The sequence below is a fragment of the Pteropus medius genome, unplaced genomic scaffold, assembly GCF_902729225.1.
Source record: "Pteropus medius unplaced genomic scaffold, Ma_sr-lr_union100, whole genome shotgun sequence".
Classification (NCBI taxonomy): domain Eukaryota; kingdom Metazoa; phylum Chordata; class Mammalia; order Chiroptera; family Pteropodidae; genus Pteropus; species Pteropus medius.
The window spans coordinates 5,315,984-5,335,652 of NW_024351731.1; the positions used below are offsets into that span (position 1 = coordinate 5,315,984).

General features: G+C 58.9%; 1 protein-coding gene across 3 annotated transcripts in view; it reads right to left on the minus strand.

The window, feature by feature from the left end:
• Positions 1–19,669, minus strand: part of TRAPPC9 (trafficking protein particle complex subunit 9) — a 321,573-nt gene that overhangs the window by 72,601 nt on the left and 229,303 nt on the right. For all 3 annotated transcript variants that reach the window (XM_039845905.1, XM_039845906.1, XM_039845908.1), the window contains one exon: positions 3,361–3,496. In XM_039845905.1, the coding sequence (XP_039701839.1) occupies positions 3,361–3,496 (136 nt within the window). The remainder of the gene's footprint in view (positions 1–3,360; positions 3,497–19,669) is intronic.

The window sequence follows — 19,669 nt, forward strand, 5'->3', positions numbered from 1 at the left end:
CAGCACAGTGCGGAGACCCATGGGACCAGTCGCAAGGCTTGGGGTGAGCCAGCTCTTGGCCAGTTACGAGGGGCGTGACCTTAAGTGTCTTCACTGTCATCTCTCTGGTCCTGGGCTCCGTGTAATAAAGCCTGCCCTGCCTCTTCCACAGAGCAGAGGTGAGGGCACGTGACAGGAGGGACCTGGAAGCAGGGAGTGGCTGCACCAGCAGGGACGTACTGGGAGGGTGCACTGGGTCCCCGAGGCAAGAGACCCTGCGAGGTGAAAGGAACCGGCTGAGGTAGGACAGGAGGAGGCGGTCACTGAGCTTACCCTTTACGGGGTGGGGGGAGGGGAAGCAAGGCGGGAAGGTAGGCCGGCCAGCTCGACTCCTCAGTGGCACAGAGGCCCCTGAGTCCTGCTGGCCTCTCCAGTCTGCACACTGTGCACCAGTCACAGGGACAGATTTAGGTCCCTGCTGTTCTGCAGGCTCTGGAAGGTGGCAGCCCTCCCATGGGCAGGCTCCCGCCTCAGCCCTCCCAGCTGCCCCATACGTGTCCATCTCTGTATCTGCCCTGCCCTCAGCCGGGGCCTCCCCGGGGCCCAGCACACGGGGGCAACACGACGTATCCCTCACTAGCCGGGCGAGGACCGGGTATGACGAAGACAGGTGTGCGTGGATCTACTCAAGAGCCACAATTCCCCCTGAAACACGACTATCCAGCTTTACGCGCTACACAGGGGCCGTTTTCATTACTAGGAATAGGTGTCAAATTAGGCTCGAATTTTCCATAACGTCTAAATATTGAGAAAATGCTACTGAAATGCATAATGGAATAACTAGCCAATGCAATCCGTGGTCTTCCCATCTCCCCGAATACAGGTTTACAATGGCAGGGGCCTGCACGTCAGCCGGGCCAGATGTCAGGACCAGATGCGGGCGAGAGAGAACGTCCTCGCGTTCACTCTTCCACTGAATTTGCCGATCGGGGCGGTCGCTCGTAAATCTAGGAGACAGATGTGCCTGCACGTGGCAGTTATTCAGTAAATGCTGGTCGTCTGGATTATTAGGTGAGTACAGAAAACAGGGAAGTCAATGTCTTACTGGAGTCAAAGCTGAAAGGAGAGAAGCTCAAAGGCATTTCTGGTTCTTTCTGACTGTTCTGATGGGCAGCAGGACCCCGTGGAAGGCGGCACACGCTGGCAGGGCCCTCGGGCCTGGAGGCAGGCTAACGGGCTTCGAGTGCCAGCTCCTGCTTTGTACACGTGACTTGGCAGGCAGTTTTCATCCGCGAGACAGGATGACGAAACGCCCTGGGAGTTGCTGAGCGACATGGGTGACTTGGGCCGGCCCAGGGCAGCACCCGGGAAGTGGAGGTGGAGCACCAGGACAAGCTGCCATGTGCCCTGGCACCTAGTGAGGCCTAATCCTGTAGAATATGGGCTCCCATTCCCAGGCTCCCCACTTTTCCCTGAGCCACAGTGAGACCACTCAGGCGGATGAATCCTTCCCTTCTGGCACCCCCAAGCGCACTGCCCTTTCCCCCACCGGATGCTGCGTGACAGTGAGCTGGGGCTGAATCAGACCCAGCCAGGACTTCTGGCGTGGCACGCAGCCCCCTGCGTGAAGCCGAAGCTGCAAGACCCAGGTGCAGGTGTCCTCTGCCTCGCTCGGGGACTTCCACGCCAGGAGGTCATGGAGCCTGAACGACCTGAGTCCCACCAAAAAGATCCAAGTCCTCCCCGGCTCCCGCATCACTTAGATGCCAGCACGTGAGAGCTAACAGCCTCCTCTGGTCGAGCCCGTAGAGACCGGATCGTTTTCATAACCCTCTCCCTTGGGGACGGGGACTGGCCGTGGGCCCTGTGCCGCCAGTCCCACCTGGGCTGGTCCCCGGCTCCACCACTTCCTGGCTGGACTCGCAGTAAGTCAGTTCACCCCTGAGATTCCGTTTCCTCGATGGAACAGGAGTGCCGAATCAGAGACGTGGAAGGCGTCAATCAGACGGCGGAGGCAGCAGGCCCGGGAAGCCACGAGCACGCCAGCTTCACCGCGCTTGTCACTCTGCTTATTCGGCCGGCGAGGACCGACTGGACCCTGACTCTGTGCTGAGCTCTGGTGGGGCTAAGAGCAGGACGAGTCCACTCGCCCCCACCTTTTCACAGAGTCCTCTCTGTACAAAAGATGAGCGCCTTAACTCCACGACGTATGGGGGTGGTCCCCCGAGTCCCCAGGCATTCTGCTGAGAGCGCCCCTTCTCGAGGCCTCTCGTCTACGAGTAACGTGCTTATTTCGTCACGAGCTTTTTGGAGAGAGGTCTACCTGCCCCAATTCCACTTTAGTTTGCATAAAGAAACTTGCCACAGCTCCTGGAACCTATGTCGCCCACAGACAGATCTTCCCAGAGAGACAGTCTAGGACGATCTGAGGCTGCACGACAAGCTGTGAGCATCCCATGCCGACAGAATCGGCGTGCGATAAGATGAACAGACAACCACGGCGGAGCTGCCCCTGCAAGGGGTCGCTCTCCGGGCGGCCACCCTCTCACATCCCAGGACGTCTTGGGGCATTCCCCGTCGTCCCCGTGGCTAAACGTCCACCCACCCTTAAAAAGCCTGCTCTAAGGTCACCTCCTCCGAAGTCTCCTCTAATTGCCCCCGCCCCCAACAGCAGCTTCCTCCTCTGAACCTCAGGGTGCTTGGCACAGCATCCAGTCCCTGCGCCCGCAGCACCTTTAATTCTCAGATGACAGGGCCACACCCTCAGACGGCGCGGCTGCACCGAGGCCTCGTCTTTGCCCCTCAGCTGCTCAGGGGCCTCGCGACATACCCAGGACAAAGCAGGCGCTCTGTCAAGACCGCCGACCACACGCGTCCATGAACACGGGCGCCTGGTTTCCAGGATGCCCGCCCCCACCCCCGCCAGCGGAGCGTCTGCCACGAGCCAGGCGCTGACCCGAAGCCCAGGGCGGGGTCCACTATTTTACAAACACTCTCACAGAACAGTCCTTCTGGAGACCTGCCCGGTCCCCAACATGGCCCCTTCGTGGCTTGGTCAGACGCACACGCCAGCTGCGGCTTCCCAGACAATCGCACCCCACGTTCGGCTGTCAGTCTGTGATACTCCTCAGGCCCAGCACTGAGAGGTGGCCTTGAAAACCTGTCACTAACGCGAATGCCCAGGCTGGCAGGAAATACGTGGTCCGAGGCCAAGGTGGCTTTCTCAGCTGAATCAACCCTTTACGAGCGGCGCCTGGAGGTGGTGAGGGGCTAGGGCGATGCCGCCTCCTTGGTCCCTACTTCCTTGCCATGGCTTTGCTGGGCTACTTGTGGCTAAAATTTGATGGCTAACCCCGTGGGGTCCCCTCATAAAAAGGATATGAGTCCCCAGCGGATGCCCAGCTTGCTGTTGATCTCCAGGCTCCGGGCCGTCTGCCGCTCTCCTTCCAGCTGCCCCTTCTCCCCAGGGGATTCTGGGAAACTCTCAAAGTTGAACTTGTCCACTTGGATCGCCATTCTAAGAGAAGGGGAAACACAGCGGAGAATTAATCAGGAGGACAATTTCTTCTGCTGGCTGTTGGAGAATCAGCACATGCCGGCGTGAGACAGTACAATGAATCATTATCATAATTCAAAGCGGATTCATTCCAAGAAAATGGAATAATAGACTCCCAGGGTAGCACTGGCTTCAGAGCTGGTTCAACACACAGTTTAGAACTGAGGACGGCCATAGATTCTGGCCTCGGAGAAGGCTCAGGTGCCCCAGAAGAAAATTTAAATTCTGGAACAGGACAAGGCGGACAAGACCCCATGTGGAAAATCACAGACTAGCAATTATTTAACCACGGGGACCCCGAGAGCCCCCTGGGAACAGCAGCCTCATCATCAGAGGCCTGCCCATCCCCTCGCTCTTCATCCTGGCCAGACGCGCTTGCTCACACGCACCAGGTGCCAGCGGCGGCACGGCGCCCACCTGCCCACTTCCAGCCCCCTGCGCCCAACCCGCTTTCCTCCTGAGCCACTGCCCACCCTCAGGTTTCTGCTCGAGCATCACGTTTTCTGCAAGCGCTCCCGGCTTTGCTGGCTGGACCCAGCCCTCTCGACCTTCTGGCAGCTTCTGGAGCACAGTAGGCGCTTCCTGCCTTAGCCTGTTTGCTCACTGCTCTCTAGGCAGGGAGCATTTTTCTCCTGACCCTTGGCACAGCTGGAGCCTTTGTTCTTTAGGTTCGAGCTTAAGAAAGGTCCTCCCGGGCCCCCTCACCCCTGGCGGCTCTCTCTCCATCCCCCCTCGCCTCATTCTCCACTGCAGCATTCGACTTATTTCTGTCCTAGCATTTGTCACGAGCTGGAAATATTTATTTCTGGACTTAACCGCCTATCAGTTCTACTAGACTGAGCTCCCTGAGGTCAGGATCTCTGGGTCTTGTTGACCACAGTCTCGCAGGCCCAGAATCATGCCTGTCGCACTGCAGCAGCCCTGGCTGAGTTACGGGCCTTCCCTGGCACCCTGATGCACACCTCTTCCCCCTCACTGCCGCCCCAGCCTCTGAGCCAGGGAGCGGTCTCCAGAGCGAGGCTGGTGGCCCCACTGGGGAGGGCTTTCTTTGTCATCTGTGTATGTGCCACACACTGGACTTCTCAGCAGCCCAGCTTCCTGTGTAAAATGGGAAGCGTGCCGCTGGGTCGCCGGCCACTCTGTAAATGAGGGTGACGACGTACGCAAATGTGGCTGGCGCCTTGAGAGGGTCCCTCCAGACAGCTGTAGGGATGAGACTTGAACCCCAGATGGAGGAGAGACCCAGGCCCCAGACACGTCTCCAGGGACACGATGTCCGCAGATGTCATTGAACACGTGATCAGATGTCCGTTGTGCCCAAGGCCTGTCCAACCACATGAGCCCTGACAGCACCTTTCTTCCTGGAGGGGAGGTGTCCCCCACAGTCCGAAAGTTCCCGCAGGGCGCTAAACACTGCAGCCCAGCTTCTTCACCTCTGGGGCTAACAAACCCCACTTGTACGATTTTGTGCCGATTCCATAAGATGCTGGATACGAAACGGCGAGCACAGGGCCCAGAACACAAAGAGGCCTGTGTAAACGGTGGCCGCTGCCACGGCGAGTGACCCCACATCACGGACGGAGAGGCTGGGAGAAGCCGAGGAAGCCACCGCGGCTGTCCAGGGAGAGCCGAGGCTCAGGTTTCCAACGCGGCTCTGATCTAAACCCACATCCTCGGTGTGCGCCCCGCCTCGGCCCTCCGCCCGGACGGTCCCCGCCACCATCCCACTCTGCTCATCTCTGATGAGTCAGAGTTAAATAAAATTAATACCGCTATTGAATGCCAATTTTCATGTTTAATTTTATGGCCAAATGTGACAATAATAGTCAAGAGTTGGCACTAAAAAAAGGTGCTGTGATTTTTGGAGTCTCTAAAAAAAGCACTGGTTTTTAAAATACCGTATCACCTGATTCAGTCTTTGAACAGCTGATAACCTCGCCGGGGGAATCATGATGATGACAGCTGAGCACAAACCGAGGAGTCGGCTTTAGGAGGGCCAACCACACAGTCACACCGCGCTTTCTCTGGGCGAAAACTGACGGCCCGGAGGCTGCTGCTCTGAATCTGCGTGGGCATCAGAGAGGCGGGTATCCGGCCGCAGAAGACCCGCCTATTCTCTGCTTTGTAGGGATGTACGACCCGAGTGAAACGAAGCAGCCGGCCTCCCGAGTCACACACCCTGAACGAGAGGGGCGTGTGGCAGACGAGAACATGGTGTGAACACGGGCATCTGGATCACGCCCAAAGAGAAGAGCATTTTCTCCTTAAGCCTCACAGATCGATTACGGGGGAAAAAATCCTTTCTTGTTATCATCTTTAACTGGAAAGACACAGCACATTCTAAAAGTCCGAGCACGGCGCTGTCTCAGCTTAGCATCGTCAGCGATGGCAAACACCAGGGCAGCGGCGCCCAGCACGGGCCGCCCGGGGCGAGCTCCCGGCCACCACCCTCTCCGTCGTCACAGCTGCTGAGGGAGGGGCTGTGCACAGGCCGCAGAAAGTAAAGTAACCTGCCCAAGGCCACAGAGACGGCAGGCGGGAGGCGCAGGCTTCCTGGCCAGGCCTGGACACCTGCGGCGTGCGGTGACGAGAGGGGTGTCCCCGCTCACGGGAGCTCCAGCGCACACCCGGCAGGTGCTCGCCCTGAGCAGCTACAGGGACGGAGAGCTGGGTGAGGGGTCTGTGCAGCTGATGCACAAGGCAGGGCCTGGGGGTCTGTGTCCAGTCCCCCGGCCTCTCGTCTGCTCCGTGCACAGAACGTGGTCCCTTCGTGGGGAGCAGCTCAGGAGACAGCAGCGTCGGGGGGGTGCCTGGCTCTCTTTTCGTTGTAAAAGTCTCTGTTTCTGAGGTATCCCTCCAGCTCATCTGGACGTTGGAGGTTGTGTGGGGCCCGCCTACACCTTCGGTTTTGATTCCGTGAGTCGAACGAAAGCCAAGGGCAGGGACCAGAGTGGCTGTCAGGGGACAGCGGCTTCTTGCTGATGAAGCAGCTTCTCAGAAGATGACCATCTGGCCTGAACACTCTCAGTTCACACTCAGGGGGAGCCTGGGCACCACCTGCGTTTCACAGATGGGGAAACTGAGTGCAAATAACTCACCGCGGCCTCCAGGTGCTGGTCGGGAGGCAGCCTCGACGCTGGCCCTGCCCTCTCTGCACGGGGCCCGCGCTCCCGGGGCCCTCGGCTCGGACGCTGGCCCGCCACTCCCCACCCTTCACCCCCTCCTCCAGGGGGCCACTCCCACCCTGTCAGACCCCACCAGACATGGCCTCCACGGGGAGTCTCACCTCCTACCCGCCCTCCCTGCCAGGCCTGCCGGGGTGCTCACCACCCCCACCCCACAGTCACCAGTGTCCGTGCCCGTGTCCCGAGGGTGGGCTCAGCCATCATACCTGGGAGCACAGGGCTCTGCCCCCGACAGCTGTAAGAGGATGTGAGTTGAGTGAAGGGTCTCGCACACGCAGCCCGAGATATCCCCTTCAACACTGGCGCTGCCCATGTAAAGTTTATACCTATTTTCTCTGCATTAGAGAAAAATGAAACAAAGCGCCGTTTCTAAGGGCCAGAGGCGGGGGTGCTGAGCTGGAGCAGCCACCCCGAGTGCCAGGACTCCAGGGACGGCCCCTCGACCGCAGCCAGCGTCTCCGTGGAAGCAGAGCCTCGCCTCGCACGTCTGTAGACGAACGTTCACTTCAGGGCCTGAAATTCTTTCCTCAGCACAGAAAATGGTGCTTAATAAAACGAGATTTACTCTTAATCACCAGTTGCCAGTGCGCGTACCCCGCCCACACCCTGAAACCGTAGGGAGCACAGCGAGGGCTGGACTCCCGCTGCTCGGGTCACTTTTTGCTCATTTCTCTCCACTAGGCCTCCCCTGGGAAGAGACTGCACCCTAAAAGGGCCGGCCAGCCTGCTGGATCCGTGCGGCCATCAGCCCAGCAAAGGCAGCAGGAGGCTTGGGCCCAGTGCCTTCTGCCCGCGGGCTCCGCAGCACAGCGGGGCAGGGCGGGGTTGCAAGTGGGCTCCTGACCAGGTGTGGAACGGGGGGGTCTGACATCTAGCTGTGGGGACCCCGTCTGGGATGGAGAATGGTGGACACAGAGGAGCACGGTCCTCTGAAGCTACAGACCTGGACCTGGATCTGTCCTTTGTCACTCAGGACCTCTATGGCCAGAGGCAAGTGGCCTGGGTGTCCCCGGGCCTCGGCTTCATCTGCAAAGTAGATGTCCCACACTGCAGAGTCAGTCGGGGTCGTGGAGAAGTGAAGTGGACCACTGGCACATAACTGGAGCTCAAAAAATGACAGCTCTTACTTTCGGGGTAAGGAAAATGGTCTAAGATGGATCATGGTGATGGCTGCACGATGCCGTGAACGTACTAAAAAAATCACTGAATTGTGTGCTTCAGATGGGCAAATTGTATGATATGTGAATCACATCTCGATAAAGCTATTATAAAAAATTATAGCTATTAAAGGCAGTTATCGTAATAAAGATCAAGGGAGATAGCATTTACGAAGACATTTTGTGAAGTATAAAATGGAGATAAATGCCAGATATTTATTCTTTTCACTCACTGTCCTGTGCTCTTCAACATTTTACCGAGACTCCCAGGCGAGCCCCTGGCCTCTCGCTGCATCCTCGGCCCCATGCGGGCAAGATTCGTTACTGGCTTCTGCCTGCCTATTAGGTCTCAAAGGTCTAGTTCTGCCGGGGGCCGCCTCTACTTGGCTGTGCCTCAGAGCAAGCCACCCCATCTCTGAGCCTCCGCGCTGGCCCAGCAAGGAGGGAGCGCGTCCCTCAGGCCTTCACGTGCACACCGTGGGCCTGGGGCCTGGCCCGGGCGGGTGCGTCCTGAGTGCTGGCGCCTCCTGCTTCTGACTGTCCTAGAGGACCAGCTCTTTTGAGTTTTTCTGCCGTGATCGAGAGAGCCTGAGAGGCTCCTTCCCTCCCCCAAAGGGCCATGCTCGGGGTGGGGAAGGCTGGAAAGCGCTGGGTGGAGGGGCTCGGCCCACAAACCGTGGCCTCTGCGGGGGCGGATGTGATGGCGTCAGGATCTCCTGCCGTGGAAAACCGGCAGGCTAACCGAACCTCGAAGGCTCTTTGCCAAAGGCTCTTCCCAGCTCCTTCTGAGCTCTGCCAGAGTCACTCGCTGGATTCGAGGAGGGGGACCTTCAGCAGCAACGTCACAGCCACAGGGCCCGCTGCACGCCCATCACCCACATGGCTGGGCAACCTGCATCTGAGGTGTGGGCACCGCAGCGCAGCCCCCCACCCAGCGGCCGCAGCCACGACACTGGGCAGGTCTGAATCTCCCACGAGAGTTGCAGGAAGAGCCTCCTGAGACTCTGCAACTCTCAGCCACCCTGCGATCTGCCAGCCAGGGTGTGAGGGGACACGTCAGTCACACCATGGTTCACACGGGCCAGACCGAGGGGTGGGGACCTGGGACAAGCCACCTGAGGCGAGCGTGACGGGACTCTGAGAGCAGCCGTCACACTGCAGGCCCGGGGCTCATGCCACGACGTGAGGACGCCCAGGTGCTGCCTCGGAAACCTCAGGGACGTTGCGAAGGCACGCTGGCAGAGCTGAGACCCGCCAGATGGGGAGGGGCTGGCAGTCAGAGGGCAGAGGTCAAGAGGGGTCACCCTGGGAACAGGAGCCAAAGGCGGTGGAGCGTGACAGTTAGCCGGCGCCCTGGATGTCACTCTGACTGGACAGGGGACTGGGAAGGGACAAAGCCCCAGTAGGGGCCAGACAGCGGAGGCTCTCGTGGTCTCACCATGCACGAGTGCTCCCCAGGAGACGGTGGCGCAGCGGGGCCGGCGGGCCCACACGGGAGGACGGCGGAGAACTGGACTTGAGAGGGGAAACCCCACATGAGCACAAAGATGGAGGGACTGAAGGAGGAAAAGGAAGTAGACTCGAGGGGACATTACTGAGCGTTAGCGACGATCACGTCATCCTGAAGTGGGTTTCACTGTCGTCACAAAGCAGATGAGGAAACTGAGGCACAAGCAATGACGTGGCCACGAGGATGGGGCCCCCCTGCAGAGCCTGGCGTGGGTGGAGGCTGCGGCGGCCAACGGGGCGTCCGCAGGTCAGGCACCAGCTTCTCCCTGCAGGCCCCGTGACCCCCCGGGACACTGGCCAGAAGCCAAAGCCGGGGCCCGGGGCCGAGACTCCAAACTGAGAACACGGCCCTTCTACGGGTATCACACAGGATCCCACGGCGTGGGGGGCGGGGGGCAGGCTTGGCCGAGCCAGGGTTCTCACAGGCCCCGAGTGAGGACGAGAGAGAAGAACCCACAGGGTTAAAGCCCCCGCAAAAGCCACTGGGGAACTGCTGCGGATGGATCCGGCGGGCGAGGCACCCCGGATGCAGCGCGAGGGCTCCCTGCACCCCCAGTTTCCGAGGCCAAGGAAAGACGCGAACGTGCCGAAGGTCAGCAGTGCTTCCACTGCCCTCTACGCCAAAAAGCCCCGTGCATAAAGACATCCCTTCGGCAGAGCTGAACCCCCAGAACTTTGACCCCTACGTCAGGGTGCACTGCCCCGACCATCCACGGGAGGGTGCGCCTCCCCCAAATCTGGAGGTGGGGTCTGCAGCCAGTGAGGGGAGGGCCTCGGAGGGGTGCGGGGGTGGCCCCCAGCCGGGACTTCCTCACGGCCAGGTCCTCACGGCCTCGTCCGCCCCACGACCACCGGGCCACAGCGCCATCGCTACGCTTGTCCGCTTCGCCGAGGAGGGGGGCCGGACACGGAGCCGTGTGTGGCCTTCAGGGCACAGGAGCGGGCCGCGCTGAGGGGGCGACGTGGCCCTGTTTCCAGGGAACAAGGCCTCCTCACGTCACCGTGGTGCCCAGAAAAGGTCATGCAGGCCTGGCAGCCGCCAACCCGTCCCCAGGGCAGAGCCTGACTGTGCCTGAGTCACCTCTGCCGGACGTCCTCTCTCCAGAAGACCGTGTTCCACTTGAAGCTCACGCTGTGACCCCGGGAGCGTATCCTAAACACTGTGACCCTCGTCTGTCACCTGGAACATGAGCATACTACCTACCTAAGAAAAGATGACCTGTGGATGACTTAGAATGAGGTAGTCTCAGTAAAAAGCCTTTCGGAAAGCCTGGTTCCCTTTTGGCTGTTACTACTGTAGCTACATCTTCCCACTGGCACCTCAAATACCCTCTCCCCTCGGGGCCCGCGGCCTCTCCCGTCACCACCCTGCCACCCACTGCGTGGCCCGCGAGTCCTCTTTCCCCTTTGCCCTCCGGGTCTGGCAGGTCCCAGGCAGTTCCCGGCCTGTCCGTGCCCCAGGTCAGGCCTCCTGCCTCCTCCTGCAGCGGCTGCCCAGATGGCGACGTCATTCTCACTCGGCTCCGGCCCCTGCTGTCCCCTCCCTGCCCTCCTCACCTCCGCCCAGGAACCAGCACACTGTGGGCAAGCCGGCCCGGCACCAGGCGTGCCTCCTTGCCTTGAGAACAGAACTGTGACAACGCGCGAGAAAAACAGGTGCAGACGCCAAAGGACCTCAGTGCCCTGCTAAGTGGTTTCTTACTAGAGCTTCTAGAACTTTCTGTAGACGAAGGGGGCCAAGGAGGTTTCGCAGAAGGCAGGCAGCAGCCCTCTCCAAGCCTATGGAAGACCCCTGAGGCAGCCCGGTGGAAGGGAGGAGGGGAAGAGACCGGACGAGACCAGTTTGCAAGCTGGTGCAGTGGCCCAAATCCAAACCAAAATCACCATTGAGAAAACGAAATTCCCAAGGTATGGACTTCTCAAAGAGGCTTGCAAATTGGACATTGCTGGACTGGCATCTGTGTGTAAAATAACATCTGCATAACCGTCAACAAATACCACCGTCAACAAAAACAATTTATAGGACACAGCATTAAAAGGGATTCCTTTAGAAAATAAAACTTAGAATACATTTCCAGAAGGCCAAAATCCTTTCAAAGAGGCGTGAGCGCCAAGGAGGCAGTAAGGTTTTTAAATAAGAATCTGGAACACACACGAGGACTTCCTCTGGGCTGGGCACTACTCTAAGCCCCTCCCACCCAGTTCACAGAAACGGTGGCCTCCGTGCTGGGGACCAATCCCCATGAGAACCCCGAGGGCAGGCAGGGTGGTTCCTGTTCTACAGATGGGGAAATCGAGGCTCCCAAGGGAACTCCTACTCTAGTGAGAAATGCAGACGCCGAGACCCCAGGAGCAGGAGCCAGCGGGATGCTGGGCGAGGAGGAAGGAGAAGGTGGCAGAGCGGCCCAAGGCCAGCGTGCACTGAGGCCGGAGCCGAGGCCGCGTGCCTGCAGTGCCCTCGGCCTGCGCCTCGAGCTGCGAGCTGGCCAGTCTGCACACGGGAGGCTGGCGTGAGGCCCGGAGGCCTTAAGGGAGCACGGCTCTTAGCCACGGGAAGTTGAAGCAGGAGGGTAGCACCATGAGAGGCTTGATTTAGGGTCTGGAGGACCGGGCTGGCCATGGTGCCGACCAGTGGAGATGGGCTGGAGGGCCCGGGCCCGAGGCAGGGCACTGGCGAGTGGGGGCAGGGCAGCAACCCCGGGAAAATCCCAGAAACCTGAACTCGGGTGGGAGGGATGGCGAGAAGTGGGGTTCTTCCGCACGTCAGGGCCTTGGCCTTCACTCCAGAGACACCTGAGTGCTCATCTGACAGATCAGCTCTTCTGATGAAGCTCCTGACATAACTGCACTGTCACCGAGACAGCAGCCATAGACCTGTCTCCACACGCGACGCCACTGAAATGGCTCGGAGCGGGTTTCTGCGCACCGTCCAGCACCGCCCAACTGCACGAGCCTCCGGGACCCCGCCTCGGCCAGAGCCTCCCACTGCCAGCATCGCTGGGGGTCACGGTCGTCCCCCCGCCCCCCACCTTGTTCAGCGAGGGCGCGATGGTCATTCAGCGCTCTGCTCGCCTGGCCCCAAGCTTTGGCCCCACCTCACCGGGCTAAGCTCTCTTTCTCACGCCTCTGTGTTTCTAGTAGTTTCTCTGATAAAACATGTGGCGAAAAGATTAGCATTGCACACATACTTCTCCCCGCTGGTCAGAGGATTCTCTGACAGGCAGGGCACGACCCATCTGTCTTCACCTTCCTAGCACCTGGAACATTGCCTGGCACGTCGTAGGTGCTGAAGAAAATATCTGGTTGAACTACGAGGCACCCAGAAGCCTTTTGTGTGGCTGAGGCCTTATCCTCCCAGAGGGAGCCGCTCGGTACTGAGCTGATTGGTTTTAAGGCAGTGAAATGCCCCAGTTTGTTAACAAAGTGCCTCGATCGTACTAAATCAGTTGCCATTAGTAAAAAAGTGCTATTATATCTAATTACACATTCCATCGATTCTGAATTAAACCTTATATTTCCTAAATTAAATGAGAAAAGCAAACAGGAATAGGAGATATTCGGATTCCCCTTGCAAACAAGTGAAAGGTTTGTGCGAAGCTCAGGGAGGGGTCTCCACGGTCCTCTGGGCCCAGCCCTCGGAGCCCAGGGTGGGGGTGACAGAAGGCCCTCTCAGGGCTGCGGACACGAGGAAATGTGGATTTGCTTCCCAGCTCTGTCTGCCTCCATGTCTGTGTCATCCTGGGTCAATCGTTTGGCCTCCTGAAGCATTTTCTTGCTTCATGAAATGAGGTTGAAAACAGAACGTGCTGAGCACCAAGCACACATTCGAATGTTGGTGGCAACTGGCTCCCACTACCTACGACATACGCCCTGGCACAGGACCCAGCCACAGGGCGCAGAAAGGAACCCAGAGGACACAGAACACAAGCTCCCTAGGAAGGCACCCAAGACTCCCCACCGCCTGGGCCCACGCACCTCTAGGCCTCATCTGTGGGACCCCCCACACGCCCCCCGCACACTCAGCAGCGCAGCAAAGTCCTGGAGAACTGGACTGGGATCCGCCCCCATGCGCGAGTCTCGCCGCCTGACTCCGAGTGGCACAGGGTGGGACAGAACCAGGGAGTGCTAGGGCCAGCTCCCGCCTGCTCCCGAGAGTCAGCTGATGGCATCTCTTCTCAGTGCTGTATTCAGTGATGTCATGTTGGTGGCTTGAAAATGGCCACAAAGGGAAGCATCTGCATCCCAGAAACGGACAGATGCTACCATCAGGGTCAGTGGTGACAATTTACCAGGTCACAACTGGACGGACTGAGGGCCACGGGCAGAGGCTTGGGCGCCTGAGCTGCAGGACGCACGTGTTGACTTCCACCCAAGGAAGGAGGCAGAATTTATAATCGGAGCCTGACCGGACAGGCTGTCTGCCAAAACCAACCATCAGGGTTCTCCAGAGACTAACGAAAAATAAGCGAGAGTCAGAGTCGACAAGACAAAACATTCACAACACTCGAATACAATGTAAAATAGCTAAGATGCAAAAAAATAAAAATAAAAATAACCCGCTGGAAAATGTGACCAAACTTCAAGAACCAACGACGACACGAAAATGGTCCGAATGCGGGAAACACCAAAGTCTTCAAGACGGTTGTTATAACCGGGCTCCCTGCGATTCAGATAATGGGAAAAGAACAAAAAAAATACAGGAATATACAACAGAGAAACAGAAAGTAGTTTTTTAAAGAGGCAAATGGAAATTTTATAGCTTAAAAACACACAAAAAATTTAAAACCTCATTGGATAGTTCAGCGGGATGGAGACGAGGGGCAGCTGAGTGACCGTGAGGACGAGTCACAGAACAAAACACGATGAACTGGATTCATCGCATTAAAACTTGGGATCTTCAAAGGCAAGCGACAGAGAAGGTCTTCGCAACGCTCAGGTCAGACAGGACCCAGACGACGTTAACAAGTCCCCAAACTCCACGACCAACGACGCGACGAACAGCGGCCGGAAGCTTTACGGGGACTTCGCAGGAGGAGGCACGTGAACGGGCGGCACAGGCCTGAGACGCGGTCAGCACCAGCGGTCGCCGAGGGAGTGCAGGCCAAAACCACGATGTCGCCGAGGCCAGCACGGTGGAAAGCCCGGCCACGCAAGCGTGGCAGTGCCGTGGAGGAGCGGGGACTTTCGGCCAGCGCTGACGGACGTGAGGGGGCGCGGCCACTGGAAACAGCTGGGTGGTTTCTAGGACAGTCACACGGAGCTACCATACATGCCAGCAGTCCCAGCCGGGCGTTCGCCAAGAGAAACGAGAGAATCCACACGGACCCCCTCGTGAACGGTGCCAGCGGCCTCACCCGGAGCAGCCAGGAAGCAGGAACAACCCAAAGGTCCACTGACAGGTGGGCGAGCGAACAAACGTCACTATGTCCTCACGGTGAACTGCCAGTCAGCAACAAACGGGAACGAACTGCTGTCGCGTGCCCACAGCATGGACGGGCCTCACAGGTACGGGTCCTGGGTGTCCCCGCGAGTTGGAACACGTCCCACTGGACAGTGAAACGCATGCAGCTTAGGACACTGGCTCCTCGCGGGGAGGTCTGCTCCGCACCGTGCTGTGTGTCCCACAGTCCCCAGCTCACAGCCTTGTAAGTAGGAGCACTGAAGGGCGGCTGCTGGGAGTTGGCTGGGGAGGAGCTGGCGCTGTTGTAAACACCCCGCGGCAACCCCATTTTGTGTAAATTTGTGAGCAGCAAGTACTTAATGAAATCGAGAATTATCATCACTTCTATTTGTTTAAGATTTAAAGTGCTTCTCTTTAAAAATAAAATGATTTCTAAACGATCCTGTAAACTTTAGGTATAACGTGCGTTTTTTGTTGCTTCCTCTGACAGAAATCACACAGATAGGGACTGTCTGTCACATTTTAGACGGCGATGCGTAAATGAATATACTTAAGACTCAGAGTCACCACAAGAAAACAAAGTCTGGGCAATGTTAGTTAACACAGGTGCCCCTGCACGACTGCATGACATGACCACTCTCAAACACAGAGCTGGCCTCAGATCTGCGAAAAGGCACAGCTCAGTCCTCTCTGTGCCTCCAGTGGCCGCTCAGCTCCCGGCTTTGCCTCTGCCCCCTTAGAGTCCTCAGCTGCCTGCTTCCCTTTCCCGCTGTGCAGGTTTCTGGGACCCCTGAGAATCCTGCACCTCTTCTGCATGCACCCATGGCCTGACATGCCACTGTGGAAGGGACGGGGTCTGAGGGGCCCCTGGCCCAGAACCGTGACCCAAGCAAGGCCTGGCGGGGCTGGCCGTGAGTTTCAAGAGCCAAGGAGGCGCCCCGGGGGACCCCCAGACACCAGGTCTGTCCAGCCCCATCTCCAGCCCTGCCCTCTCTGCCCCACACATTTCAAACTCCTCTTGGGCACAAAAGACGGGGTGCTCATCTGTAAAATAGGGTGATGGGGCCTGTAGGTGAGAGGGTCTCCGGCCCTGGGAGACACGGAAGTAAACGGCTAACGCTGTGAGTGATTCTGCTGTCACTCCAAACCTTGTCACGTGATACAAAGAAAACACTCAGTGTGGGAGACGGCAGCGAACCGGCGTCCGACCAGCAGGACTTCGTCTCCCTTGTTTCCGGGATCACCTGGATGCCGCAGGTGAGGGGGGCGAGGGGCTGATTCCCGCTGGGCCCGGCGCCCGCCGCTGTAGCAGGCATCTGCCCGCTCCCGACGCCCGGAGGGACGGCCTGCGTGGCGGGGCCGGGGGCCGCAGCCGGCCTGCAGCTGCCACGCAGCGCCAGCAGGAGCGGAGTGCAAGCCAAAACCACGCTGCACCCTCGCGGGCCGCTCCCTGCAGGCCTCCCCCAGCGCAGGGTGGGTGGCGGCTGGCGCGCGTCACAGTGGAAAACAAGGGAGTTAATGACTAGATCAAAGCTTCGGGAAGGAGCTTCTGCTTTGCATTCGAGACAGCGCGCACTCGCAGACCTTCGAGGCCGCAGACGAGTGCTATTTATATCTCCTTTTCCAGCCCAGACACTAAAAGGACAAAAAGGTAACAGTGACGAGATGAATAGTAAAGACGCCTTCGACCCTTCCAGACCTGTCAGACACCCCCAGCTCTGGCCCCACGACGCGGGGGACTCAGGCTGAGGTCTCACGTCCCGCCAGCCACAGCGCCCGCTGGTCCCTCAGAGCCCAGATGGGGCGGGGTGACGACGGTGACAGCACGCGCACGCGCCAACCATGCGTGACACCTCTTGCGACCCAGCAGTGCCCCCCCCGACGTGGAAACTGAGGCACGGGCAAGGAAAGCCGCCTGCTGGAATCAGCCCTCGGGTGCCAGCGCCTACTCTGTCAGGGCCTCTCCCTCCCTCCTCCGAGGGCGGGGCTTGGAGGAGACCCAGCCCCCTCAGCAGTTCCGATCCCTGGGATGTCACCTCAGCACGTGGGGCTCAACCTTCTGCTCGGAGCATGAGGACACGAGAGAAGCTGATGGCTGTGGCCCGCAGGCCTGCTGCATGGGGGCCGTGTCACCCCGATCCTCAGCACCACCTTAGGAGGCAGGCGTGATGTCCCCGAGGACTGCAGCGGTGAGTGACAATGGCGGATTCCACACTCAAGGTTTTACTGGTGGGATCATCGGAAGGAGACGTCCAGTCTTCCACGGGCCCTCGCACGCGCCTCGAGCCGCCAGCGGCCCCTGAAACCCAGGCTCGGCGGTGGGGCGCTCACAGGGGAAGGGGGCCTGGCCCGTCCCTCGCGACGCAGGACCGAGCAGAGCCGAGCCCCGCTTCCCTATCGGCTCGGGGTGGTCCAATCTGCAACACGACACCCGCACAGTCTGGGCACAGGCAGCCGAGGGGACGAGCGCGGCTCTCCACCTAGATGAGACTGGGCTCTGGCCACCGTGGCTCATCACGGAGTCGCCGAAGATCACGAGCCCAGCGTGGCAGAGAGAGAGGTACACGGATGCAGCAGGGAGAAGCTAGGGCTGTGCTGGCCTAAAATACGGCTCTAGTTTGCTGCTCGACAGTAGGTGACGATGGCCTGTCCGAGAAACTGCTGAAAACGAAGAGCAGAAATCACCCGGAGCTGCTCTGCCACGTCCAAATGAGAAAATGCGACTCCGGATGGCCTGGCCTTCAGTTCTGTCCCCCAACTCAGAGGATCTGTCAGGCATGACGGGCACCTACGGGCAGCGACGTGGCTCAAAATGAAAGGAGGCTGCGGAGGTCTGGAGTGCGCCGCTGGCGTCTGGGGCAGGTCCGGGCAGGGGCTGGGGCTCGGGAGCACCGACCGCACAGCTAAGGGCACGGTGGCAGACCCAGGCAGAGGGACCCCGTACCGCCAGGCCTTGAGTGGGAAAGCCGCTGTTGGGGGTGAGGTGACACGCTTCCCCTCATAGACGTCAGGCTTGGCCACGCACTTGCTTCAGTCACTGGGCCCATGCGGAGTGGCGCATCCATGCTGGATCGGACCTGTGACGGCCATCGCACAGTTCGGTCTCTTCCCTTTCCCTGCCACGCATACCAGGCAAGGTTGGCCGATGTGAACCCTGGAATGGCAAAGGCGTGCGGCTGACCCTCCTTGCCGTGTCGGCTGGGCACGACGTGCGGCTCTGCTGTCATTCACGGCCCGGCACGGCCCGACACAGCGAACAACCAGCTCTTCTCCCCGGAATGCCATGTGCTTGTCCACAGTCACAGACGGCCAAGTGCACAGGCCATGGCTTCTGGAAGCCTCCATCTTCCCCGGCCGAGAGCCATCGTCTCCTTTACCTGTCTGCCTGGGGACTCTGTCACTTTTCCCCAGCATCACAGTTCTTATGACCCAGTTTTCCTTCTCCTGCTATGGGACAGTTCCCCTGGGGACACTGCCCCATGTGACACTGCCTCAGCTCTGGCCCTGTCTAAACCTGGGGCCCCCACAAGCGACATCTCTCCCAACGTCTAAGAAACGTGACCTATTAAGAAATGAACCGTGTCGCATCATGAACGAGTAAGTGAACTGCAGTCCAAGGTCCTGCAGCTCAGCTTGCCTCGCGAGGCAGCACGTCCGCTGCAGTGAATGATTCTCACCTCCCGTCGGCCGACCTACTGCACCATGGGAGGAAGGCATGGCGGCCAGGGCAAAGCAGGAGGCTGTGCGGCACTGAGCCAGAGTCCTGAGCCCCACCGGCCCCCCGGCCACACAGGACGCTTCTGCGTGACCTTCCCAGGCCTCCCCTCTCAGGGGCCACGGATGCTGTATCTCAAACTCGGACCCTTCTGCGCACGCTCGCTCGCCGTTTTCTGGATCCCTGCCCTCAGCTGAGCCGCCTCGGTTTCTGCTCTTCCTGCGCTAGGTTTCGGGGATCGAGCCATACATGCCCGATGTCTAACTGTGGCCCACGATCAGTTTTTTATGTGCCCCTCTGTTTTAGCATGAATTTCCCCTAAGAAACTGGCCCTGACAGACCAAGCATATAAATTCCAGATCTGCCTCACTTGGCTGCGTGAGCCCAAGTAAATGACATAACCTGTCTGAGCCTTAATTTCCTCACCTGCAAAAAGCAATAATAATGCCTTGTAAGATTAAGATAGAAAAATAGTCTGCTATACTACGTGGCCACTCGCTGGTGACAGCTTGTAGAAAGCTATCTGACTGTGATAACATCCTGCCCATACGTCTCCGCCCTTAGCCGAAACTACAGTTCAGAAACCGACATCAGAAGCTACGAAATTCATTTTTGAACAATGCAATTTCAAAAAGATTGAACCATGTCAATCTTTTACGTCGTTCGTTCATTCAGCGTGTTCTGGGTGCCGACACTGTACAGGACACCATCTCAGGTGAATGTGACTGAATCCCCGACTTGAAGGACCGCCTAGTCCCATTGGAAGGACAGGCACGATCGCCGTGACCGTAAGCACAGTATGAGCTGGCACAGGCTGCCTGGGTCTCCCATCATTACAGTCAGCGGTGACAATGAGAGAAACAGGCCACCACCTCGGTGACAATTTGCACAGAGAAAGCTCAGTCTCGGCTCTTTAAATGGGGCTCTCCCAGTCCCCCTCAGACCACGGACTGCTGGCTCCCAGGGCCACTGCAGCGGTGCTCACAGCGTGGATGGAATCTTCTCCCGAACAGTCAGCCCGTCTGAGCCTCCGCTCCTACAATGCTAAGCGTTCCCGTTCCATTCTCTGCTGCCGCGGGGAGCCGACTCTCGTCCCACTCAGGAGCTCCAGGCTGGACAACGGCCGAGGCCCCTTCCCTGAGCACCGCGCAGGGCTCCCCGCCTGCT